Here is a 27,204-nt window from a genome sequence, read left to right as displayed (position 1 = left end):
ATCCCCCCAAGCTGACCTGCCCCCAATCGCCCTGTCGTCAGGGCTTGGTGCCACCAGCGCATCACGTGTAGGCCAAGGGCAGAAGAGAGCCTCTGCTGCTGCCGCCACAGGACCTGGGCTGAGGGAAATTCTTTTTTTTGTTGTATTTATAGCCGCATCCTGTGAGGGTCAGGCCTTTCTACAAATTCTTCACGTTGCAAGAGCCCAGGGGAAGTGAGGGAACGGTGTTCAAAGGAGAGGATCTCTTTATTCCTTACATTAACTTGCTGACTGGGAAAAGCTACCTGCAAATAAAAACATCCATCTGGATGGTCCTAACTGGGAGCCCCAAGTCCCACAGAAGCACCTGGCAGGGAGCATTAAGAGTCCTTGAATAACCCCCAACGTAAATATACAATGTTACAGAAAGATGGCAAGAAAGGAGTCTGTGTTCACGTTTGTTAGAGAGACGGACGGTGAGAGGTGACAGCAGAAGAGGTGAGCAGGGGAGTACTGAGCTACGAGACATCCGAGAGGAAGAGAAATACACAAGACAGCAAGGTGCCTGCAAGAAACAGACCGTTGGGTGCTGCTGCAAGGTTTGGAAATGCCGGCATGCCTGTGCGTTTTGAACCGAGCTCTCTTGCTTTGCCCTCCCCTCTCCTCTCACCCCACGCCTCAAGGCCGTTGACCTCTCACCTGTCAGCATGATCACATAGACGAGATACATCCAATCCAACGGGAGGGGCTCCAAAAAGTTGAACAATGGGAAGCGACACACCTGCAGCCCATCCAGGAACTTATAGTCCAAGTAACTCAGGCCCCGCTCCTGGGGGATGTCCATGGCCATCAGCAAACCTGGGAGGGACAAGAGGCACAGGAAAGAGAAACGCTGTACTGAGGAGGAGGAGGAGGCCCAAAAGCACCTTCTGCCGAAGATGCCTCAGTCTCATCAGAGAGAGAGAGACCATCTCAACATTAGCCTTATAACAGGGGAAGGTTTCTTTACTGTCTTCTCTCTCTCCTTATTCCTCATCAAGGTCTCTTCAGGGAATCAACATGGGCAGCCTCGCCACCTATTCCTCACTTGTTAACTCTCTTCTTATGCTTCCCTATCTGGCTCTCATCAGTGAGGTATCGCATACAGCCCCTCTCTTACTTACTGGCTCTTATCAGGAAGAAGTCATGACATCTGTCTCTTTAATTCTTCTAATTACACAAAGCCATTCCCTGCTGCCTCCTATCAGGCGCTCATCAGGGAGCCTTTAGGCACAGTCCTCTCTCCTCCAATAAAGAGCTGACTCAGAGGGTCTGCTTTATGGATACACATGGCTGAGAGTAAACAATAGCTGCTAGGGTTATCTGGGAGGAAAACTGATCAGGGCCTGATTTATGAAGTCTATTGGGGAAATGCATGCAATAAACCCAGGTCCACCAGCATCTATAGTCAAAAGCACAACCAAAAAAGGACATTTTTAATAAGGATTTCCCAAGGTAAACTGTCCTGCCACCCTCCATCCGGCTAAAAGTACATGCAAGCTATTAGCTGGGTGAAAGAGAGATGCTCCTGGGGAGTGGAGGGAGGAGGAAGGAAGGAAGAGATGGGGGGTTTTTAGCTCAGAGGAAGAAAACAGGACGCATGTTGTATGATTTTCAAAGCACATGCACCCAGTTTTATCCTCCCCGCCACCCGCACAAACAGCAGGTGCGAAGCCTGAGGACACTTTTAACATGCGGATGTCACACGAGCTCAGTTTCACAGATAAAGAACTATCCAGGCAGTTTCTCTATGAAAATTACCCACAAAACACACACAGTAAAAAAGTACCCACGTACTCTGTAACCACACATGCTGCTCAAATCTGGCCCCCAGAAAATGGAAAAAAAAAACAAAACAGGTTTTGGAAAATAAAAAATACCAGGGCCACGATCAGCACCTCCTATTGAGATAATGGAGTAATGCAATGAATAAATGCAACCCGCGCCCAGGAGCAACTCCCGCCTCTGCCCCCTCCGCAGTCAGACTTCCAAAGCAGCTCTGCACCTCTCGCACCCATGTCCAGACTAAATAACAAGCACAGTCCTGCACCGTCATGGTGACATTACAAGCCTTGCCGAGAGAGTTCCACCAGCCGCATGCTCTGCCCTTCAGGAGACATTATTATTATTATTATTATTATGATTAATAACTTCTATAGCAGGTTTATGCAGAGATATATGAGAGACAGTCTATGCTCCTTGGAGCTTAAAATCCAATCAAGACAGACAAACAAGATGTGCAAATACAGCAATAAAATAAAAACAAGAGGCTTTAACAGACAAGCCTTGGTTTGGCCTGCAGCAGCCGTGGCGATCACAAGGGCTCTTTGTGTAAAGCAGGAGGTCGCCTGCCCTGCCACGCAGCTGCAGCCATCGGCCACACAACCACGCACACAAGGGGCGGCCAAGGTAAAAGGTTTACAAATATGTGGAGAAACTCAAACAGGGAGTTGTTTGGTAGCTACAGCTTTCAGTGTCGCAATCAAGAGCACCGGCAACAGAACAGAACATTCTGCTCATTTCAGAAAGAAAGGGAGAGCGCGTTTCCCCACAGTTTCTGCCTCCGGCGGAGCTGGGAAGGCACAGAAGGCTTCAGCAAAATGCCGAGCGTGACAACAAACAGCAGGAGAAGTCCCCAACTTCATTCAGGAGATCAGTTTCAGCTTTATAAACCCCGGGCCGAAATCTTTAAAGGAAAACTAAAATTATTACTGCGATAAAAGAAAACTGCTTCACAAGCGCTATAAACAGGGCTGGCCCAAGAGCACAGGGGCAGTGCTGGGCACAACCATGGGCAAGACCCAGGTTTGAGTCAATGGGGCCAGCTGGGGGTGCTGCGGAGGCATCGCTCATAACCTCTGGGGAATAAGAATCCGATTTGGTGATGGCTCTCCACAGGTAAAAAAAAAACCCGCATTTTAGCCACAGAAACACCCTCTTACAAAACTGCCTGCCTGATAATGAAGATTTACTTACACAGAAACATAGAAATGACGGCAGAAGAAGACCAAACGGCCCATCCAGTCTGCCCAGCAAGCTACGCACTTTATCCATTTTTTTCCCCTTTTTCTCTCTCCCACCTGTTACTATTGGCTTCCAGTACCCTCCAGCCCTGATTCCCCTCCACCCCACCTCCAATTTAGAGAGCAGCTTTGAATCTGCATCCAAGTGACATCCAGCTCAATTAGGGGTAGCAACAGCTGTAACAAGCAGGCCACACCCTTGCCCCATACTCTTACCCACCCCTGTTTTTATTTTTTTGTTTGTTTTTTTTATTTTATTTTTGGAGATAGCAGCCCTCCATCCTTCCGCTCCGTGAAGGTGGAACATTAACTACTGGCCACTGGCATCCCGCTCCGTGAATGCCTCTGTGGCTACTGCCGCTCCGTGCAGTGTTTGAATGCCTCTGTGGCAACTGCCGCTCCGTGCAGTGTTTGAATGCCTCTGTGGCTACTGCCGCTCCGTGCAGTGTTTGAATGCCTCTGTGGCAACTGCCACTCCGTGCAGTGTTTGAATGCCTCTGTGGCTACTGCCGCTCCGTGCAGTGTTTGAATGCCTCTGTGGCAACTGCCACTCCGTGCAGTGTTTGAATGCCTCTGTGGCTACTGCCGCTCCGTGCAGTGTTTGAATGCCTCTGTGGCAACTGCCGCTCCGTGCAGTGTTTGAATGCCTCTGTGGCTACTGCCGCTCCGTGCAGTGTTTGAATGCCTCTGTGGCAACTGCCACTCCGTGCAGTGTTTGAATGCCTCTGTGGCAACTGCCGCTCCGTGCAGTGTTTTGCTGCCTCCACTTTATTTGCGCCCTCTAGACTTGATGGATCCACAGTGTTTATCCCACGCCCACATACTTCTTATGTGCATGCTGCCTGTTCATGTTTAAGTTTACCTGGACTGAGCAAAGATGAGCCCAGGGGCGGAGGGGGTGAGGGTTTTGAACTCACAAACACATTTTGGCATTTTCAAAAGCGCACACATAAAATTATCCCAAAATTTGTCCATGCACACAACAGCAGGTGTAACTGCATGCGGATAGATTTGGTGGGATAATTTTCAACTTGTGTGCACAAGTCTGCTTTGAAGACTGCTGTAACCTACGCACGGCTTTACTGCCTAATTGAGGAAGGCAGTTATAAAAATGACCCCATAACTGCCTAGCACATTTACTGGGCTTTGGATGGAGAAAGTCCGTGCCCGCTGGCCAAGGCCCATCAGGGTAGTAGATGGGATTATAAAATAGAGGGAAAACCCTAGGCAGCTGCGAACAAAGGACGGATGAAATTAAGCTGGAAGCACAAAGAAGCAGAAAGACGGCCAGATCAGATGAAACAAATCCAAGCACAGTCACAACTGACAAGGAACTAGTCAGTCAAAAAATCTGGGCACCCATCTTAGGAGCCAAGGTAATAAAACGTGAATGCAAAGGTGCATTAAATTTTAGCACACATTTTCTCTATCCGTGCACTGAATAAATGAGTTATCTCCCAATGTAATGAGCTAATGGTACACAAATACATCAGGAGCTAAAAAATGTGGACCACCACAAAAATGTGCACACACGCGAGTAGAAATGTGTGCTCAGCCTTATTCCATCAGCCTCAATGTGAGTGGTGCTCATAAAACTGATAAAACACACTACACAGTTCTCAGCTGCATTGGGCCAGTGAGTGGATGGGGTAGGCGTGTCCAGGAGGAGAGTTCCTTCGGCAGGGGGTCCCAAACTCTGGTATCTCACACGTTTGGGGTTTGGTTTTTTTTTTTTTGGAGGTTTGGGCTCTTGAATCAGAGATGGTATAAAGTTAAACTAACTAGACCCAGAAAGATGAAATCTGTTCTTACCTGAATTTCCCTTCCTTGAATCCAGCCAGATCAGTCCAGATGTCTGGATTGAAGCCATCCCTCCTATCTGTTGAGCTTTTTTTCTACCATCTGAGAAGAAAGTGACGGCTTCAACTCAGAAATTATCCAGCTAAATGAATGTTGGGCACTCAGCTGGCTAGAATACAGCCAGCTATCCCCTAGATTCATCAAAAAGTGTTAACACCCGCAATAACAAAAAGGGGCGTGGTTATGGAAAATTTTTAATTACTGCACCACGCAGTAACTTACCGCTTCCCGAGGAAGGAGAGAGAGAGAGAGAGAGAGAGAGACTCTATAACAGGGTACCATCAAACCAGGGTGAGAGAATATAGTACAAAATTTTATCTTTGTGGGACTTTCCTCACTCCAAATGATGTCAAATCTTCACCAAGGTGTACTGTGCTGTTCATACATCTCACTCTGCATGCGAAACTGGTCCCTAAACCACCACCAACACCTCACCTCGACCTATTAGATGGCCCTCCTATACAGATATAAATAGGGGCACACAGTGAGGCCCTCCCCAGAGAGTGTCTCTCTCTCTCTCTCTCCCCTCAAGCCCTATCGCGGATTGCGTTATGGCCATTTCGGGCATATCTCACAGCCTAGCGCCAGGAAAAAAGGTGTATTTCCAGCGTTAAAATCTTGCAATATTGCCCCTCATTTAACTAAATCCCGCCCAAACTCCTCCGTGATCCCGCCCCTCCAAAAAATTTGCATTTGCGCTGTGCGTTATGAATAATAGCGCAGCGTTAATGCATTATCGTGTGCGTTAATGCCAAAACGCATTTTGATGAATGACCCGGTAAGATAGGGACGTTTCGGGGATGTAACTAGGAGGAGTTGAGTTAGCTGGCTAACTCAGATATTCAAAGTTAGCCAGTTAACTTAGCCAGCTAAGTCTGGTTAGGCCTAAGAACTGTCCTAATGTTAAGCTGGATAAAGTTAGCAACTTTATTCAGCAGTGCAGCTGCACTATTGAACATAACTTCAGAGTTAGTCAGATAAGTTTATCCACTTAGGCCTGGATTCACTAACGCTGCAAGACATAGTGAAACCCGGCACTGATGTGGGGCGAGGGGGGGGGGGGGGCAGTCCTGCGCTAGCCGGCAGCGATCGCACCTCCACGGTGCGATCGCTGCCGGTGTTGTGCCGAATACCACCACCATAAAAGGTGTAGTTATTTGGCGCGAAATGGAAGCTTACCATTTCGCTGTCCGCGCTGTGCTCGCAGAGTCAGCCCCGGTGCCGCCCCAACTCCTCCTCTTCCGGGGCTGACTCCGCCCCTTGTTGCTTTCACGCGCGTGCGAAAAGCCAGCGCAAGCGGGCGATAGCTTTAGAAAATAACCCCCTTAACTTGCTCTCCAGACAGCTACTAAATATGGCCCTCTAGGGCCCTACATTTAAGCAGCAGGATGAGAACCAAGGAAGCCAGGGTTGAAATCCCACTTCTCTCACAGATGCTCACTGTGACTTTGGGCAAGTCACTTTACAGTGCCTCAGGCACCAATTAAGGACTTAATTTTCAAAATGTTTCTGCATGAAAAACTGGTAAATGTGCGTGTAAGTAGCGTGTACACGTTTATGTGCTATTTTGGAAACGTGTGTTAAATGTTAACAGGGGGCATAAAAGAGGGCGGTTTAGGTGGCATTCCAGGACGGAGTTCAGAGGTACGTGCATAAGCTGAGATTTTGTAAGCGGTGTTTGTGCACACACTACCGAATTTGTCCAGATGCTTTTACACCTGCTAATTAACAACAAATAGGGAAATGCAGCAAATTTCAATGAGTCCCAAAACAACTTCAGCGTTGTGAATAAATTTAACTCTTTATTGGCGGCAACTCCATTGCTTCAAGAAGGCACATTTTTTAGGCAAGGTCCCATCCAGGCTCCCTAGTAGCTGGAGAATAAACATGAAGAACTGGGATAATCTATGGTAACTTTTGCTGAGACATTTTTGCATAGTGATTAACCTGCACAGAGGATCATTTACAACCAGCCATCGGTGCATTCAAAGGGTTTAGCTACCTTGAAGCAATGGAGTTGCCGCCAATAAAGAGTTAAATTTATTCACAACGCTGAAGTGGTTTTGGACTCATTGAAATTTGCTGCATTTCCCTATTTGTTGTTACTGTATATTTGAAGTGCAGTACCTTGCTCCATTTTTTGTTTTGTGGATTACACCTGCTAATTAAGTCATGGCACTTGCCTTTTGTCTGCAGCTTTTGAGAGGGAGGTCAGGTCAGGGTAAAGTAGTGACTGCAAGTACACACACAAATGTTTTCAGCCCCAGAGTAGGCACATTTTTTATAAAATACATGCCTCTGGGTTCAACTCAGGGTTATTACAGGCACATTCTAATTATTAAGTATATAAAATATATGAGCATAATTTTATAAAAATGGGTAGAGAAGTTATGCGTTTCCCTGCATTACAAATATACTGAAACATACCTCTATACTTTCAGGGCAGAAATATGCTATATTTTATTGGGGATGCACATTCGTTCGTCCTTTCGTTTCAGCAGAGTGCACGTATCTCGTGAATGGAAGGAAGGCGCACAAAACTGCTGGTATGCACGCACGAAGGCAGCAAAAAATATAAAAATGATTAAAACAGTATTGAAATAAAACAGAATAATAATATATATAAAAATATATGTAACAATAATACATAAAAAATCATTTAATAAAAATTTGAAACATAAGAATATATATGGTATCTTTTGAATTTTTATTAAAAGAATAATTCTGTTACTTTTTTTATAATAATTTTATTTTTTTTATTATTATTACCTGTTTTATTTAAGTACTGGTTTTTTTAATTTTTTATGATACTTGTTAGATTCTATACCGCCCCAATTTGTTCGATGGAAGCATAGAACATCCTTCCGAGTTGGGTGAAGGCTAAAACAGCAACAGAATTTAAGGAGGCATAGGATAAGCAGAGAAGATCTTTAGTTGCTAAAAGTGAAGAGACAGTAGAAAGCATGACCTAGCAGTACTTGCCCGATTCAATAATTATTGCTGGGCCTGCCAGAATGTATGGCAAAGTGGTTAGTATCCAAAGACAGCAGAAGTGATTGTCTCCTCAGCACGAGGTTCTTATCAATCCATGCCGTTTTGGCTGAAAGTGGTTAATATGAAATGTTAAAAGTCCTTGCAGAGACCCAGGCTGAGTCTGGCTGGCTGCAACAGCAGAATAGACTAGCAGCTAGGTTTGTCTGGCAGGCTGCAAGCTCTGTAATAACAAAGTCCCAGGGGAAATCCAGGCACTCACAAAGCCGGGTTTGTCTGGCAGTTCTTCATTCCCATCCAGGCTCCCTAGTGGCTGGAGAATAAACATGAAGAACCGGGATAATCTATGGTAACTTTTGCTGAAACATTTTTGCATAGTGATTAACCTGCACAGAGGATCGTTTACAACCAGCCATCGGTGCATTCAAAGGGTTTAGTTACCTGGCAACCCCCAATATATATATATATATATGCCCAAACATGACACGTGAAGACGGTACAGCAATCCTTCCCTCCCTCCCATCTGCACCCGCCTCCCCCATCCCCTCCGATATTCTGAAGCAGCCCAGCAAAAGCCCGGGTGGCGGGTCGTGAGCGTGGGAGACCGGGGCCATCGCACACAGATGGAAGCCAGGAGGAGAGGCAGGGGCACTACAGGGCCGGGGAATGCGTCGGCCCCTAAGTAATGCAGTCAATTCTTTCACTTCCCACAATGCTCACAGTTATTAGCTGGAAAAAAAAAATTTAAATAAAGCCAACATCCCTTCAGAAATCATTTTTGAGGGGGGCGATTTAAATTGGGCAAACGGTGCCCTTTGCATGGCTTTCCAGCCTGCAGTTATAGCCTCTCTTCTGTACTACACTTTTAAGAAGCCTCCAATTCGCAATTATTCATCTGATCGGAAAGAGGCTGCATGGCTCTTCCCCCTTCCGTTCAGCTCTCACCAGGGAGCGCATCGTGCCAAGCCTCTCTCTCCCTCCCTGCCCTCTCCAAGGCCTCGACCTGCCGCATCCTCCCACAGTGGCTCCTGTATACAGTTCCAGCGCTGGATGGGAGAACAAGGAGCTAGGACCATTGCGGCTCTTAGACCCAGGCACCCAAAATTTGGGGCCTAGAGAAAATGTTACAGTGAGCCTGGAAAGAAGGGAGAGGGAGAAAATGTATCGGAGGGGAGCGGGGAACAATGACAAAATGGCAAAAACGTGCTGAAAATCAAAATGACGGAAAGAAAACTACAAACGTTGGCAAAATAAGCAAAGAATTCAAACCCAGCTCCTACTTTTTTTTTTTTTTTTTTTTAAACCCGTGCCCAAATTTTCAGAAAAACCTTCTCTCTCAGACTCTAGTAAGTTTTCCAAGAAACCCGTTGGGTATCTACGTGGAGCCCAAATGCTGAATGCAGACATCGACAACAGCAGAGTGCCCGGTGGCATTGTGCTGCAACCTGATACAAACACCCAATTTTCAGTGTTAGACATTTAAGTCACCCACCCCTTACTATTCCGCCACCTCCTCCCCCCCCCCGTTTTCCAGACGGAATTTTAGATGCTCAACATGACTTTGAAATGTGCTCTGTCCTTATGCACTTAAATGTGCACGCGGGTATACCGCTGACACCCTTCCAGGGCCTGCAAGTGCCACCTCAGCGGCACTTTTCAGTCCCCAGCTGCACACAGAGGGGCAGGAGCACATTATCGAGCACTCAACAGCACAAACGAGGAGGTCACCAGGTTGTTGCTCCTCTGAAGCACAGGATTACGAAACAATCAAACAAAAAAAAACAAACCAGCTGGTTACTGGTTTCCATCTCCCTCCTCACAGAACCACAAAATGACAGGTTCTGAGCAGGGGCAAGGACACAGCGTCAGTCACGGGAACCACTGCAATCATTACCCTGGAATCTCTCTCTCATCAGCCCAGGGTGGGGCTCCCCATACGCCGGGGGATGCAGCGTGAAGGAAAAAACAAAAATGTACAGCTACATTACTGTCCACAGACAATTTCTCTCAACTGTACCCTTTCCCCATAAGTTGTAGCCTAAAGTCTTCTCCCATTGCTCTTGTTTTTCAGACGCCTCCAGTCCATGCTTACCGAAGAGGAACCGAAAGACGCCTAGGGATGCCGGGTCTGTGGGCCTGTTCAGCAGGCAGACGAAACGGCGCCAGCTGGAAAAGTCAGACACCTCAAACCCAAAAACCCTCTTCATCCAGCTGCACACTGTCTTTCTGGACTTGAGAACCTCCTCCTTGGTCCTGTCGGCATCTTTGCCTCTCCTTCGCCGAACAGAGGGGGACTCTGCCGGCCATGCCGCTGTAAAACATAAAAAATACAGAAATAACGTCAGTCGGGTCAACAACGAATAACAAGACCCTGAGGTTTTCATTCAAGTCAGTCAGTATCACAGCTCCCCGATTATTATCTCATACTTAAGGCTTCCAAGTGCTTATACATTGTAAAAGTAGATATTTATTTGAATTTAAATGTAACACAAGCACATACTTGATTTAGAAAGCAAAACTATGTTCCAATTCAGAAAAAGAGAGGAAAACTGGAAGAAAAAAAGAAACTTTATTTCCAAAACTTAAATTCCACTGATCCTCCGGCCTCAGCGGATTACGACATACATATTGATAACATAATCCACAAACATAACTACAAAATTACTGTACACTTTACATAAAAATGACAACCCAGGAGAAGGAAAAGGAAAAAAGAAACAAAAGCCCAGGTGAGACTAGGCTGGACTATCTCCGAAAGCTTAAGGTGAATAGAGACGGCTCGAGAAGCTTGCTAAAGTCCACCCGATCGGATTCAGACCTTAGCTCCTCGGGAAGACGATTCCATAAATTGGGGCCTGCTAGGCAGAAAATTTGTTTTCTAGATTCTGTAAGTCGCACCTGACTTAAAGATGGAGCCTCCGCTAGGTACTGTGAGGCAGAGCAAAGGCATCGAGCCGGCCGATATTTCTGAATGGTCGTAGTCAAGCAAAACGGAGCTCGCTCACGAAGGGCCTTGAATATCCACGTCCGGGTTTTAAACTTCACAGGCTCTGTCTGCACCTGGAGAGACGTCATCGGGAGCCACTGATGCCCTCTGTAAGACTCTGTGGCCTGCGGCAGGCCACCACCGGCACTCATCGCGGGTGCACCGTTTGTGAACACCTGAGGCCTTTGGCTCCTTTGAACTAAGCTCCTGTGTCTCACCCTTCTTTTCTTCACGTGGGGTAGTGGGAAAGGATCTCCTTCTAATTCTCAGCCTGCTATTATTGTAAGATGGGGGGAGAGAAGCAGAATTCCAGCTTATGATCAGAGCCCCCTAGGGCTGGTAACTCAAAGGTTTTTGGAATTTGGGAGAGGGGAAGCCTGATTGGGTACAGGGAAGCGGTGAGTTACGTTAGGAAAGGAGGGAGGGGGATATATAAAAGAGTACAGGGAGGTTTGTTGGCGCAATTTTACTGAAACATGTTGTGAGGGGGCAGTTTCCCAAAAAATTGTTACCTTAGCGTTTGCGGGTGCCGCACATTTTTTTCTCCCTCCCTCTCATTCTGATGTTGTTTGTGGAAAAGTCATGTCAAGTGGAGCATCGTTAATGATAAGGTCCTGACCTGCTCCCCTTGCGCCTTCCAATACCAGGGCTGGGTGGCACCACAAGAGAAGGGCTTGGCTCAGGAAGGATGCAGGAATCCCAGTTTCCTGCGCAATAGCACAGAGCACGACTCACCGGGCTTCCTGATGGACACAAAAAAAAGAGAGAGCTCCGTAGAGAAAAGGCCCTGCAGTGGCAGGTGCAGGATCCGGGGCAGCAAACGTACAGCCATGAGTACTTCCGCCGATGCCACCTGAGGATCCAGCCGGTAGGGTTGTGGGGTGAGGAGGTTTACCATGCAATGTTGATGTAAGCAGCTTATAGCGCATGGACAACACTGAAGAAAACAAAATTGTTCGGTAAGCCGGGCATCGAACTGGAAAAGACAATCAGTGTGGCGCTGCCAAAGCACCACGCACGGATACTGGAGATGTTCGCCAGGGCACAGGAGTGTCAAAGAAGTGACAGGAGGACGGGGGACAACTGCTATCATAGAGGCGGCTTCAGACCCAATTTAAAATGTGGATGTGCTCACCAAGACGAAGAAGTGACTTTTAAATTGCAAATAAAAAAGCGAATCCATGATGTGCTGAAGTGCAGCCCTTCCTCCGTGCCATCTGATCCAACACCAGCAGCTTTCTTTAAACTGCAAATTGCTTCCTGAGTAAAATTATGCAACCAAGAAACAGACTCCCATACATCAAGGATGCTGGAACACGCAGGGCGGAAAAGAAATGGAAAATATATTTTCCACTAAGCCAAAGAAACCTGGGTCTGTTGGGCGAACAGACTGAGTTATGAGAAAGGTACTGGGAAAATGCAGTCAGTTCACAAAGTGTAGCATTAAACGATGAAAGGTAACCGCTTAACCATATTGTAATCGGTTCCTTTACTTAATAACTAAAAAATAAGGGGTAGATTTTAAAAATTTGCGCGATCGCGTACTTTTGTTTGCGCACCAGGCGTGAACAAAAGTACGCTGGATTTTATAAGATACGCGCGTAGCCGCGCGTATCTTATAAAATCCGGGGTCGGCGCGTGCAAGGGGGTGCACATTTGTGCAACCTGCGCGCGCCGAGCCCAGCGCGCGCCGAGCCCAGCGCGCGCTGCCTGTTCCCTCCGAGGCCGCTCCGATTTTGGAGCGGCCTCGGAGGGAACTTTCCTTTGCCCTCCCCCCCACCTTCCCCCCCCTTCCCCTACCTAACCCACCCCCCCGGCCCTATCTAAACCCCCCCCTTACCTTTGTTGCTCGATTTACGCCTGCTAAAAGCAGACGTAAATCTGCGCGCGCCAGCGGGCTGCTGGCGGGCCATCACCCAACCCGGGGGCTGGTCTGGAGGTCTCGACCACGCCCCCGGGCCCGCCCCCGAAACGCAGCGGCATTTCGGGAACACCCCCGACATGCCCCCGACACGCCCCTTTTACGAAGCCCCTGGACTTACGCTCGTCCCGGGGCTCTGCGCGCGCCGGCGGCCTATGCAAAATAGGCGCGCAAGGGCCCTGCGCGCATAAATCCGGCCGGATTTACGCGCGCAGGGCATTTAAAATCCGCCCCTAAATGTATTACCTGTCTTGCTACCTAAGGGGCAGATGTGATGGGAATTTTTTCTCTTTTGTTGTCTATGGAGAAAATACTTAGCACAAATGACCTTCAATGCATTAGCCAACTGTCAGGCCGATACAGTACAGTGCGCTCCGGCGGAGCACACTGTTAATCCGCGGTTGGACGCGCGTTTGACGGCTAGCTTTACCCCTTATTCAGTAAGAGGTAATAGCGTGTCGAAAACGCAGATCCAACCCCCCCGAAACTAATAGCAAATGCATGTTGATGGCCCTATTAGTTATTCCTGCGCGATACAGAAAGTAAAATGTGCAGCCAAGCCGCACATTTTACTTTAAGAAATTAGCGCCTATCCAAAGGTAGGTGTTAATTTCTGCCGGTGCCGGGGAAGTGCACAGAAAAACAGTAAAAACTGCTTTTCTGTACACCCTCAGACTTAATATCATAGCGATATTAAGTCAGAGGTCCCAAAAGTAAAAAATAATTTAAAATAAAAAAATTTAAAAATTTAAAATCAGCCTGCGGCTCGTGGGTCAAAAACCGGATGCTCAATTTTGCTGGCGTCTGGTTTCCGAACCCGTGGTTGTCAGCGGGTTCGCGAACTGACGCCGGCAAAATTGAGCGTCAGCTGTCAAACCCGCTGACAGCCGCTGCTCCTGTCAAAAAGGAGGCACTAGGGACGCGCTAGTGTCCCAGCGCCTCCTTTCACCGCGTACCCTAATTAGCATATTTTTATTTACTGGATCACGAGCACAGGACACTGGCCTGTGCGCGCGCCGGCTCTCCCGCATTCCTTTCTGTATCGGCCTGTTAGTCTTGCCAGTTACTTTTAAGGGAGGGGGAAAGACTTCAGAATGTATCTACTTTCCTACAGCAGCACCACAATCAAAAACAAAGATTGCTTTCATTTGATGGTGGTTTAAAAACAGTTTACGTGGCTCGGGGATTCTGTGGCTGGTGGAAGCCTGAATGAGCTGGCACTGCTGGCTGCAGAGATGCAAAGGGAAAACTACAGTGCGTGTCAGTTACTTTTTACATGTTTGCTCACTACAGTTGCTAGTGACCCTATTTTTTAAAGTTATTTTGCTTGAAAACTGGGGGTTTTTTGCTTCAGTTTGTATTAGATTCAGATGTACTAGGCCAGCTTTCAGAACTCATTTATCTGGGTAAAGTGAATATCCTAAAATTTCCCGTCCTTTTCCCTGGTAAAAGTATTGCACTGGGATCAACGGCACACCTGATTTTACCTGGGGGGGGGGGGGGAAGTAAGTGGACTCAGAGACTGGGTCAGGTTAGGGGAGGGAAGACAAAGCAATATTTTGCATTTTTAAAACTATGCCCAATGCCCACGGAAAAGGCAGGTACAAATCTCTAGGGATACTTTTTCCCTGAGCAGTTCTCTGAGGGAAAGCACATTCTTACCTTCCCTTTGGAGAACCGGTGCACAAGCCTCTGGTAAAAGTACCTGGAGATTTTGCAACTGTGCGGCCAGTGCTGAAGATTACCCCATGTAACTACAGAATAAATACTCCTGTCTTCTGCAAAGCTCGCTCATTCCCAAACGGTTTTCTGACTGAAGAGCAGGGATTATGTATATTTAAAAGTTGAAGACTTTTATGCAAAGAAAATACAGAAACGTTCAATTTTGAAATAAATGCACTGAATGAAATCGGTAGCCTTTTTTTTTTTTTTGGGCTATCCCAGAAATAAGCAGGTTTGAGGTAACAGTACGGAATGGCCATAATCTACAGAAGACATGGTTTCACTTGTGCCCCGTCATCAGGGCCCTGTTCTGAAAACAAAGCCCAAAGGGGAACAAAAGTATTATGCACTGGAGCAAATCTCTGCAGGATGCAGTTTTTAAAAACTTCTGCATGTTCCATATATCCACCCATCCCATAACTACCAAGTCAAAAAAATATTCTAGAATTCTTTACCAAATGAAGTAGAAATAAAAACATGGACTAGCTTAGCTGGATAAGTGTCCACCCCCTCGTACTTCTGTAAAGGTAACCAAAGGGGCGGCTGGTGAGGGAGCAGGGACAACACCTCACCCTTACTGGAGGCAGCCTGTGTCTTGGGAGCTCCTGGAGAGACGTCATCGAGAGCCGCTGATACCACGTTTTAAGACTCTGTGGCCTGCGGCAGGCCACCACCGGCACTCATCGCGGCTGCACCGTTAGTGAACATCCGAGGCGTTTGGCTCCTTTGAACTAAGTTCCTGTGCCTCACCCTTCTTTTCTTCACATGGGGTAGCGGGAAAGGATCTCCAAGGCATCTCCCCCTTCTAATTCTCAGCCTGCTATTATTATAAGATGGGGGGAGATAAGCAGAATTCCAGCTTATGATCAGAGCCCCTTAGGGTTAGTAACTCAATGGTTTGGGGATTTGGGAAAGGGGAAGCCTGATTGGGTACAGGGAAGCGGTGAGTTACATTAGGAAAGGAGGGAGGGGGATATATAAAAGAGTACAGGAAGGCTTTTTGGTGCAATTTTACTGAAACATTTTGGGGTAGATTTTCAAAGAAGCGTGCGCGACGTACATATGCGCGCGCTATCCGGCGAGTGCACATGTATGTCCGATTTTATAACTTGCGCGCGCATTTATTATAAAATCCAGAATCGGCGCACATAAGGGGGTGTATAATTGTGCACCTTGCGCGTGCCAAGCCGTGCTGCTTTCCTCCGTTCCCTTCCCCCTAACCACCCACCCCTTCCCCTAACCTTTCCCCCCCTACCCTACTCTAACCCCCCCCAATATTGTTATCTTACCTTTTGTGCCTGGCCGCTGATCCTGCCCTCTCCCTGCCCTTGGACCGTCCCGGACCGCCCACGCCCTGCCCCCTCCCCTTTTTGCAAGCCCCCGGACTTACACGTGTCCTGGGGCTTTACGCGTGACGCCGTGCCTTTTTAAAATAGGCCCGGCGCGTGTAACCTTTTTAAAATCCGGCCCTTTGTGAGGGAGCAGTTTCCCAAAAAACTGTTACCTTAGCATTTGCAGGTGCCGTGCCTTTTTTTCTCCCTCTCTCCCTCCCATTCTGATGTTATTTGTGGAAAGTCATGTTGCCGTTGGCGGTTAACCCGAGCCAAAGTGAAGAATTGTTAATGATAAGATCCTGACCTGTGGGGGAACAGGGAAGTGCAGATGTAGCTGGGGGTAGGTGGGGGGGCTGCATACACGGTGCAGCTAATGTACAGTGAGGTCATTGTGCAGGCTGTGGGTTGTCCCTGCTGGCGAAGGGGGGAGAAGGAGGGGCAATTGATACTGGGGCGTGGTGGCGGCATACTCGGACAGGATGTTTGGGTAATGGGGGAAGGGGCTTGGGGGGAGAGTAAAATTGCATTACGCTATGGTTTGGGTTATATATGTTTGTAATAAACTGCAGCCTTATCAAATACCAATTTTGGTGGCAGTGTAATTATTGTGTGAGGAGGAGGGGAGAATGCCCGGTTTCCTGCATGCACATTACTGCTTTCATGATACCCCAAGATATTCAATAACTGGATGCAGTGCAGCTTGGCTTCAATTGCCAACGCTGGTGGGGGAGATTCTCTCTCCCTGAGCACCGATAATCCGTCTCCTCCCAGGCTTTTAGGGAGGCCCCAGGTACTGGAAGTAAGTCTACTACTCGAAGAGGTTCGTGATTCTGTTCCAGATGATGGGAGTAACGGGGCTCTAGTAGGGTAGATCCCAGTATTATTACTCCTACTCCTGTTTCTTCTATAAGACCCGTGTTCTCTTAATTTGATCAAGCCCACTGTGATAACCATGGACTCTTTATGGTCTGCTATTATGGGAATGGGAAGTTCACTATTAAAACGGATTCTATGTTACTTACGTAAGAAGGCTTGGAAAATCAAATTAAAATGTGTGATCAAAAGGTAAAGATTTTAGATGAGTGAATTTGTTGGATTCTCAATGTAAGGGAATCCAGCAATGTCAAAACTCTTTAGTTAAAGATATAGAGTGGTTTAACCATCAATTTGAATATTTTGAAAATTATTCAAGAAGAGTTTCTAAGTTTTAACAAACTGGGGGGTTATTTTTCAAAGCATTAGTGCGTGCGTTAGGGCCTTTTCGCATGCGATATAATTCAAATTAGCTGGAGGGGAGGAGTCGGCCGCGGCACCGCTGCCAGCAATAATGTGAGGAACATTATCGCCGGCAGTAGCACAGCGAATAGCACCACCTTTTACGGTGGCGGTATTGGTGCAAATGGTTGCAGCTGGCCGCACTACGGCCGGCGAAATTGCACCACTGCAAGGTGAACAGCTGCGGCCTTTCGCAGGCCCGCCTCCCCCTTCGCCTTCCCCACCCCCTTTTTCACGGGATTCATCATTCTGCGAAGAATGAGGAATCCAGCCCTAGGTTTGATATCTCTTGACCTTTTAAGACAATTTTTCCAGAAAATACTTAAAATTCTGGAGGAATTACGATTATTTCTGGGGCATTCTAGCTCCTAGAAAAAGTAGATGCGCAAGGTAGAGATAATGTGGTATAGGGGAATCTGACAGATGATGTAGATTTAATAACTGGATAAGAACATGCCATAGTGGGTCAGACCAAGGGTCCATCAAGCCCAGCATCCTGTTTCCAACAGTGGCCAATCCAGGCCATAAGAACCTGGCAAGTACCCAAACACTAAGTCTATTCCGTGTTACCGTTGCTAGTAATATCAGTGGCTATTTTCTAAGTCAACTTAATTAATAGCAGGTAATGGACTTCTCCTCCAAGAACTTATCCAATCCTTTTTTAAACACAGCTACACTAACTGCACTAACCACATCCTCTGGCAATAAATTTCAGAGTTTAATTGTGCGTTGAGTGAAAAAGAACTTTCTCCGATTTGTTTTAAATGTGCCACATGCTAACTTCATGGAGTTCCCTCTAGTCCTTCTATTATCTGAAAGAGTAAATAACTGGTTCCTGTGTAATATTGCCCCCTCATTTTCATAAATCCCGCCCAAACTCCTCCCTAATCCCACCCCTTCCCAAAATTTACATGTGCACCGTGCCATAATGCATTTTGATGAATGACCCTATAAGTTTGTACCTGAGGCAATGGAGTATGAAGTGACTTGCCCAAGGTCACAAGGAGCGGCAGTGGAATTTGAACCCTGGCTTCCCTGGTTCATAGCCCACTGCTTTAGCCAAAAGGCTATTTCTCCACTCTGGTTGCAGCCTCATGATGGCACGATACGATGCATTATGAAATTCTCCATTCCTTTCCTAATAATTCCTAACATTCTGTTTGCTTCTTTGACTGCTGCCACACACTGAGACAAGGATCTCAAAGTATTGTCCACTATGACACCCAGATCCTTTTCCTGGGTGGTTATGTTCTGTAATTTTGTTCTTTAAAATAGTTTCCACAGTTTTTTCTATAGTTTCCTGGATCACCCCTGGAGCCTTTTATAAAGATCAGTGTCATATTGGCCACCCTCCAATCTTCAAGTAAAATGGACAATTTTAATGACAAGTTACAAATTATTAGTAACAGATCTACAACTTCATTTTTTAGTTTTTTCAGAACTCTGGGGTGCGTACCAACTGGTCCTAACTGGATTATTGAGCAAGGTGGAGACTGATAAAAGAGGCAACCAAAAGACCAATGGCAACTTTGGAAAGCACTACAGGCTTCCATGGTCAAGACTGATCAACATGCACATTTGACAATAATATCCCAAACACTCCACAAATACGGCTTGCATGGTAGGGTGGCAAAAAGGAAGCTGTTACCTTTAATTGCATTTAAAATGTGCAAACACTCAGGGGATACAGTAGCCATATAGCAAAAAGATTTGTGGCACGGTTAAAAACTTTTTGGCATGAATGAAAAGCATTATGTTTGGTGCAAACTCAACACAGCACTTCATTCAGAGAATGCCATCTCTCCTGAGAAACATGGTGGTGGCAGCATCATGTTATGGGAATGTTTCTCGTTGGCAGGGACTGATGCATTTGTCAGGATAGGAGGGAATAATGGAAAAAAGTACAGAAAAGTCCTTAAGGAAAACCCACTGCCCTCTGCAAGAAAGCTAAAACTGGGGATGGAAGACTACCTTTCTGCATGACAATGACCCAAAACACACAAGCAAAGCTACACTGGAATGGCTGAGGAACAAAAAGGTAAATGTTCTGCAGCAATCTAGTCAGAGATCCCACCTCAAGCCGATAAAAAATTTATGGCATGACTTGCTGTCCAACTCTGCCCAAGAAACATGACAGGAGCTTGAACAGTTTTGGGGAAACACTAATAACATAGGGGGTGGAAACGTACCCCATTGATTTTAGGTGGGGGTTTTTTGGGATATGTATATTCTCCCCCTCCCGAATAAACAGTTTTGGCCTCAAAAGACATGAAGTATGGTATATTGAATGGAGAAAATATCTAACTGCATGAATTATGATACATAGACAACAAAAGGGGGGTGTAGATTTTCTATAGCCACCTCAATTCAAAATACTGCTGTACTGATTGCCATTTGAACCCTTTCCAAGAGTTACATTGACATACATAAAACATGAATACAGCACAGACAGCTGAAGAACAAATACTCATCGGAGCCCCATACAGGCATCACAGTGATATACATAAAGCATGCATACACCATGGACAGCTGAGGAACAAATTCTCATCAGAGCCTCATAAAGGCATCACACTGATACATGTAAAGCATGCGAAACCCCCTGGTGGTCCAGCGGGGGACCCGGGCGAGATCTGGGGCTCCCGGACCGACAGCTGCCACTAACCAAAATGGCGCCGGTGGCCTTATGGTACCGATCATCTATTGCCCCTACCATGTGAAACGGCTCAACCAATGGCACCTGTAGTCCTTGTCACATGGTAAGGGCTAAAGGACACCGGGGCCATTTTGGTTAGTGGCAATCGACGGCCCGGGAGCAGTAGATCGCTCCCGGGCCCCCCGCTGGACCACCAGGGGTTTTCGTAAGTCTTGGAGGGTGGAGGGGTTATTTTATTTAAATTTGAGGGAGGGGGGGGGGCGGCTCAAGGGGCAGGGGAGCTGCGGCATGTGGACCCCACCCCAGGAGATAGGAGTCGGGTCTGCGACCGGGGGCGGGGCGTGGGTGTCGGCGCGACCGGGGGGGCGGTGCAATGCAGAGGGGTTCCTAGGGCGCCTAATCCCCTTGCACCGACCCCCAGGGAATGGGACACGAAGTCACCTGCCGGTGTCAAACCGCATTCGCTCATCCTAGGGCGCCCTCTCGCTGTCCCCCCACCATTCGGTCCCGTCTCGAGCTTTACCTGCGACGTCGCCTCGCGCCGCCCTCTCCATGCTTCCTCTCGGTGTCTACTGGAGGAAACAGAAGGAAAGCCACGAGCCCTTTTCCCACTGCCCGGCCTGGATTGGGCGTGGTAATAGGTGGAGCGACGTCAACACAAGGCTGGAAAGAGGAGGAGGCGGGAGCGGGATGGAGGCAGCCCCTCGTTCAACGTGTCAGCTCCTAGGAGCGAGTGCTTCCCGGGAGCTACTCCCCTTCCTCGCCCGCTTCTTGCAGCTGCAGTCTTGAGCGGAGCTGCAGGGGAGAGTAGGAGTGGGGGTTTGGTGGCTAAAGAGTCGATAGACTTGTAGCTCTGGGATTTTCATCCCTATTACACACGGTGTTGGTTTACGGTGGCACAGTCCTGCTGGGGGCCCCTCTTCCAGGGATGCTAGGAGTTCAGGTGTTTGGTTATCTTGCAAAGGTAACGCTAATGGCTAATCCTGCTTTAGATAGATGTAGTAGGTAGGAAAGGATCTCTGAGGGTTCAGAGGTGAAAGGGCTAATGCTTTGAATTTGGCACCAGTTGGCATATCTTTTCCATTTAAAAGAATAATTACGTCTGGTGGTTGGGTTTTTTTTAGCTGCTATTATAATTTCTTTGATATCTGGAGCCAGTGTTAATGATCGTAAAGCTTGCTGTTCAACATTCAATCTGTGAGATTTAAATGTGTCTGATACTTCACTTTCGATGCATATCCAGCATGGCTCTCTGCTTCAACGGCATGGGAGAAGACTGATACATCACGCATTTCCAGCATAGCTCCCTGCTTCAACAGCAGGGGAGAAGAAAAACAACCAATAAGGGCTGTATAACATAGTCTGGGTAAAACATATAAGCATGGGTGTAGCTTGCTTATTGCGGTGGTTACTACCCCTAACTAATCAAGCTAGATATTTCAATGGTGGGGGTGGAAGGGAAATAGAACCAAGAGCTAAGAGAAACAGATAAGTATGAGAGAAAAAATGTGTGAAGCTTGCTGGGCAGACTGGATGGGCCTTTTGGTCTTCTTCTGCCGTCATTTCTATATATGTTTCTATGAGATGGAGGGATGAGTGCAGAGGTTGTAGAAGAAATCCTTCCTGAGTCAGGAGATCTGGGTTTTGACCTATATCTAAGGGTTCTGAACTAGATAAGCTAACCAAGGTTGTCTTGGCATTGCTGGAGCTACGAGAATCATACAGGCTCTGTCTCTTATTTTCTGTACTGTTTTTGAGATGAGAGGAATCTGAGGAAACGCATAAAGGAGACTTGTCGACCATGACATTAGGAAGGCATCTTGTGTAGTCCTGAGACGGCTTGGGCATACTGAACAAAATTGAGGAACTTTCCAGTTTTGTTCTGTGGCAAAGAGATCTATGCAAGGTTGACCCCAGTGAAGAAAGATTGTTTGTTACTGATGGGTTGAGAGACCATTCGTGGGGGTGAAACAGTCTGAGTCGGTTGACTAAGGTGTTGGCTATTCCTGGTATGTATATGGCTCTTACGGTTATAGAGTTATTTAGGGCCCATTCCCAGATCCATACTGCTTTCCTGCAAAGGATCCAGGAAACCTTTTGTTTATTTAATTTTAATATGGATAACCTATAATTCCAAATAGTTCAACCAAACTTTTTTGCTCTTTTACCCTCTACAAAAATGTACCTTCATGTGTTATCTAATTAACCTGCTATCTTCGTTCATTGTAATTTCCTTTCACAGTTACCTGTAAACCGACATGATGTGTCCTACGAATGCCGGTATATAAAAAGCTTTAAAATAAAATAAAATAAATAAATAAACCTGACCCTCTTTGCTTGTTTACATAAAATATGACCACTTGATGAATCATGACTTGTATGAGATGTGTAAAGGTCATTGGGGCATACCTCATGGCTCTAAATTCCAAAAGATTTATTTGGTAAAGTTCTTTTTTTGATCATTGACCTTGAGTCTTGTAATGGAATAGGTAAGCCCCCCAACCTTGTGTTGAAGCATCCCTGGTTAGTATGAGATTGTGGGTTGTATCCTCAAGAGGTGATCCGTTGGTTAGCACTTCTGGATTTAGCCACCAAAGAATGTCTTTCTTCATGGAGTTTGATTATGGTTATTTGAGAGGATATTGATTGAATATATTGTGTCCATTGTGCTTTTAGTCCCCATTGAAGACTGTGCATGTGAAAATGAGTGTGAAGTACTACATGGATAGCTGCTGCCATGTGACCAAGTAATACTAACACTTGATGACCCATGGTGTTCAAATTGACTAGCAAGTCCTTGCAGAAGTGGTGAAGATGATCGATCCTTTCTTGGGGAAGGAAGGCTCGAGATTGGATCGAGTCTATTCTGACTCCTATGAATTGTAAGACTTGAGTCGGTTTGCGTACCAATTTCTTGTAGTTTGAGGAAACCCAGGGACTCCAGACAGGAAATTGTTGATTCTAGATGCTGACAGAGAGATATCTGGTCGGGAGATACTGTCAGCCAATCGTCAAGGTATTTATTTATTTGTTAAGTTTTTATACCGCTATTCAGTCACGCCATCATAGCGGTTTACATCTTTTTTTTTAAAAAGATTAGAGTCATACATAAATACAGCCTAACTAAAACAAATAGCGTAAAATACTGCATCCTACATAAAATAGAGTAAAATAGTATACTAAAATTATTTAAGGAAATTACAACAACTAAAGTATAATAAAAAGGATTGAATAAAAGAGTACTATGCCTATTTTCCTTCCAGGAAAACAGCCATGTTTTCAGGTTTTTTCTAAACAATTTTACATCTGCTTTGTTCTGTCCCCAGCAGTGGGTACATGTTTGCATCTGTATATATCAGTGATGGCCAACCTTTTGAGCTCAGTGTGTCAAAATTCATAAAAAAACCGAGCATAACTCGGGTGGTGTGTCACTTCTAGAAAAATCCATAATTGTGATATTTGTAGCTCTAATTAATAACAAGAAGTTATAATTTTAAGTATAATTTTAAGTTATAATTTTTAAGGTGTTCCTGAGCCGGCTGCAGACCAGCGCGGGCCTCTCTCCCAGCCCGTAGGAGCTGGGAGAGAGGCCCGCGCGATCGGCGCAAGAGCCCATCGGGGTAAGGCCTGTAATCTCGCCCTACCCCCGCTGGACCCCGCACCGACCACGTGGGATCCGTAGCTCACGCTAGCGATCCTATCAGCGCCGATTACCTCATTCACAGGCGACCCGCCGATAAATTTAAAAGACCGGCGCGTCCCCAGGCGCCGGGCGTCGCGCGCCAAAGGCGCCAGCCCCTTTGTGCACCCCTTCGTGCGGACCCGAGGAGCGGAGCAGAACCCTATATCGACAACGACATTCAAACACACTCTAGCACATATACCCTCTTTTGACGGGCCATGCGCGACCGGCGCAGCATAATCAGGGTAAGAGCCCGCTCTCCTTCCTCGGTGCCGTGCTAAGGAAACGGGAGCTCCAAAACAAAAAAAACAAAAACAAAAAAAAATTAGACCAGCAGAAAGAAAGAGCACGCAGCCGTTGCTAGGCACTCCGGGGTTAGACTCTCGCCAGGATCCTTTTTTCACTTACCCACACCCCAAAGGGCCACATGGTTCGCTCCTTCCTACACTTCAGAAATATACCCACTCAACAACAGACGAAGCAGACAACCACAGACTCAAACAATGTTCTGGGAATCAGCATCCACACAACAACGCCTGACTCAGACAACTCCACACGCAGACAACCTATCAGGACTCCAGCAGCCACTCAACAACGCATGACTCAGACAACTCCACTCGCAGACAACCTATCAGGACTCCAGCAGCCACTCAACAACGCATGACTCAGGTTGTCTGCGAGTGGAGTTGTCTGAGTCATGCGTTGTTGAGTGGCTGCTGGAGTCCTGATAGGTTGTCTGCGAGTGGAGTTGTCTGAGTCATGCGTTGTTGAGTGGCTGCTGGAGTCCTGATAGGTTGTCTGCGAGTGGAGTTGTCTGAGTCATGCGTTGTTGAGTGGCTGCTGGAGTCCTGATAGGTTGTCTGCGAGTGGAGTTGTCTGAGTCATGCGTTGTTGAGTGGCTGCTGGAGTCCTGATAGGTTGTCTGCGAGTGGAGTTGTCTATCAGGACTCCAGCAGCCACTCAACAACGCATGACTCAGACAACTCCACTCGCAGACAACCTATCAGGACTCCAGCAGCCACTCAACAACGCATGACTCAGACAACTCCACACGCAGACAACCTATCAGGACTCCAGCAGCCACTCAACAACGCATGACTCAGACAACTCCACTCGCAGACAACCTATCAGGACTCCAGCAGCCACTCAACAACGCCTGACTCAGACAACTCCTCAGACAACTCCACACACAGACAACCTATCAAGACTCCAGCATACACGCTGAGGACGCCAACATTTAACACAAATCAGGCTTCCATACAAAAATGCACCTCCATCCTATCCCCACAATCAGGAGAAAACCCAGAAATAACACCCCACCAGACCCAATCCACATACCCAGACAACAAAGACTAATCTCCATCATGACATCTCCCATCACGCAACTACTAGGCCTCTCACTTTTCACTTTAACCCTATTCAATGCACAGTCTCTTTCCAAAAAAATGCACCTACTCAATGATTACCTCATTGATAACAACCCAGACGTATGTGCAATAACAGAAACCTGGTTAAAACCTTCAGACATAACACTAACAAACCAACTACCAACACAAACCTTTGATCTCTTCTCAATACCCAGACCCAAGAAAAAAGGAGGAGGAATCCTACTTGCTGCAAAAAAACAACTGGGCCTAACCTTACAACAATCATACTCCACTACTAAACTGGAATGCTCCACATTCAAATCTCAACAACTTCAAATATTCCTCATCTACGCTACACCAGGAACCCTAGACGCTAACCCCTCTCCTCTAATAGAGCTGATAGCCAAACACCTCAACTCAGACAAACCGACCATCATCCTAGGAGACTTCAACTTACACGTTGACTCCACCCCACAATCCTCAAACTGCGAAACATTTCTAACCTCCCTCAGTCACCTAGGATTCACACAAATAATCAGCGGTCCCACACACAAGGCAGGTCACACATTAGACCTCATCTTTATCAACGACAGCTTATCCACCTATTCTAATCCCTCCTGTACACCAGTCCCCTGGTCAGATCACCAGATCATCAACACAACCCTCAAAATGAAAAACACACCACCTCCAAACATCAACAATACCACTATACAGTTTAGGAAACCATGCTCACTTGAACTACTTAACGAACAATGCTCCAAAGAACTCAGCCAACTAGACCTCTCAGACGCCAACACAGCCACTACCTCATGGATCAAACTCACGAACAAAATAGCAGATCAACTCTGTCCAATCTCCTCCAAAATAATACAACCAGCACGAGACAACAGAAAACCGTGGTTCACTCCGGAACTCAAATCCCTGAAACAAAAACTACGAAATAAAGAACAAAGCTGGAGAAACAACCCCTCACATACAGCAAGACTGGACTACAAAAACACCCTCAACACCTACAGAAATGCCATACACAAAACAAAGAAGGACTTCTACGCAAAAAGAATTCACAATTTCATCTTCGACTCAAAAGCTCTATTTTCTTACGTCTCATCTCTTACCAAACCAACCCCCCCTTCCATTCCAGACCAACAAGCACTCAACAAGGCCAATGAATTGGCCACCTATTTTAAGACAAAAATCTCCAACCTAACTCTACCTCTTACAACCCACAATGCTCCACTAACACCTCTGAGTACATACCAAATCTCTCAGAATGCCAGTCTAGAGGCATTCGAACCTACATCCGCCATGGAGATCGAAAACATACTCAAAAAAATCAAACCAGCTGCACATCCCTCAGACCCTCTACCTACCAACATGCTCACCTCCATCCCAAACACCGTAGCAAAACCCATTGCTGAAATCATTAATACCTCCTTAGCCCAAGGTACGGTACCCAATCAGTTAAAACTAGCAATTCTTAAACCACTACTGAAAAAACCAAACACATCTCCCACTGACCCAGCAAACTTCAGACCCATTGCGAACTTACCATTGATTTCCAAACTGATGGAAAAAGCAGTCAATAAACAACTTTCCGAATATCTCGAGGAGCACAACATTCTCTCTCCTGCACAATATGGTTTTCGGAAATCATTAAGCACAGAATCCCTACTGCTTTCTCTCACGGATACCTTACTTCTGAATCTGGAGAAAAAACAATCATACCTACTGGTTCTTCTAGATTTATCCTCAGCTTTCGACACGGCAAACCACTCACAACTCTTAGACCAACTATCAAACATAGGAATTAAAGGCACTGCCCACAGTTGGTTTAAATCGTTTCTATCAAACAGGTTCTACAAGGTCAGAATAAACAATAAGGAATCTGAACCCATCCTATCAGACCAAGGCGTACCACAAGGTTCATCTCTCTCACCCACCCTGTTCAACATTTACCTCCTCCCCCTCTGCCATTTGCTATCAAATCTCAAGCTTACGCACTACCTCTATGCAGACGATATCCAGATCCTCATACCCATCACAGAATCTATTCAAAAAACCTTCTCCTTCTGGGAGGATTGTTTACAACCAATTAAACAACTCCTCTCCAACCTAAACTTGATTTTAAACTCCAGCAAAACAGAGATGATACTTATCTCACAAGACCCACGTATCTACTCACCCAGCCTTTCGCAACCCTCCTCATTAAACATTTATCTCTCCTCAAAAGTCAGGGATCTAGGAGCATGGCTTGACAATCAACTTAACTTAAAAAATTTTATAAACACCACCACCAAGGACTGTTTCTATAAACTACAAGTCCTCAAAAAGTTAAAACCACTCCTTCACTTCAATGACTTTCGCCTCGTCCT

General features: G+C 46.5%; 1 protein-coding gene across 1 annotated transcript in view; it reads right to left on the bottom strand.

The window, feature by feature from the left end:
- Window positions 1–20,449, bottom strand: part of LOC115092443 (vitamin K-dependent gamma-carboxylase-like) — a 41,182-nt gene extending 20,733 nt beyond the window's left edge. The window contains exons 1-3 of the mRNA XM_029603276.1: window positions 20,307–20,449; window positions 9,985–10,203; window positions 679–837 (exon numbers count right to left, since the gene is read on the bottom strand). Of these exons, the coding sequence (XP_029459136.1) occupies window positions 679–837; window positions 9,985–10,203; window positions 20,307–20,337 (409 nt within the window). The 5' untranslated portion in view covers window positions 20,338–20,449. The remainder of the gene's footprint in view (window positions 1–678; window positions 838–9,984; window positions 10,204–20,306) is intronic.
- Between the last annotated feature and the right edge of the window lie 6,755 nt (window positions 20,450–27,204).

The sequence above is a fragment of the Rhinatrema bivittatum genome, chromosome 5 (assembly GCF_901001135.1).
Source record: "Rhinatrema bivittatum chromosome 5, aRhiBiv1.1, whole genome shotgun sequence".
In the NCBI taxonomy this organism is placed as follows: domain Eukaryota; kingdom Metazoa; phylum Chordata; class Amphibia; order Gymnophiona; family Rhinatrematidae; genus Rhinatrema; species Rhinatrema bivittatum.
The sequence above is the reverse complement of the archived record's forward strand: the minus strand, read 5'-3'. Positions and strand labels throughout refer to the sequence as shown.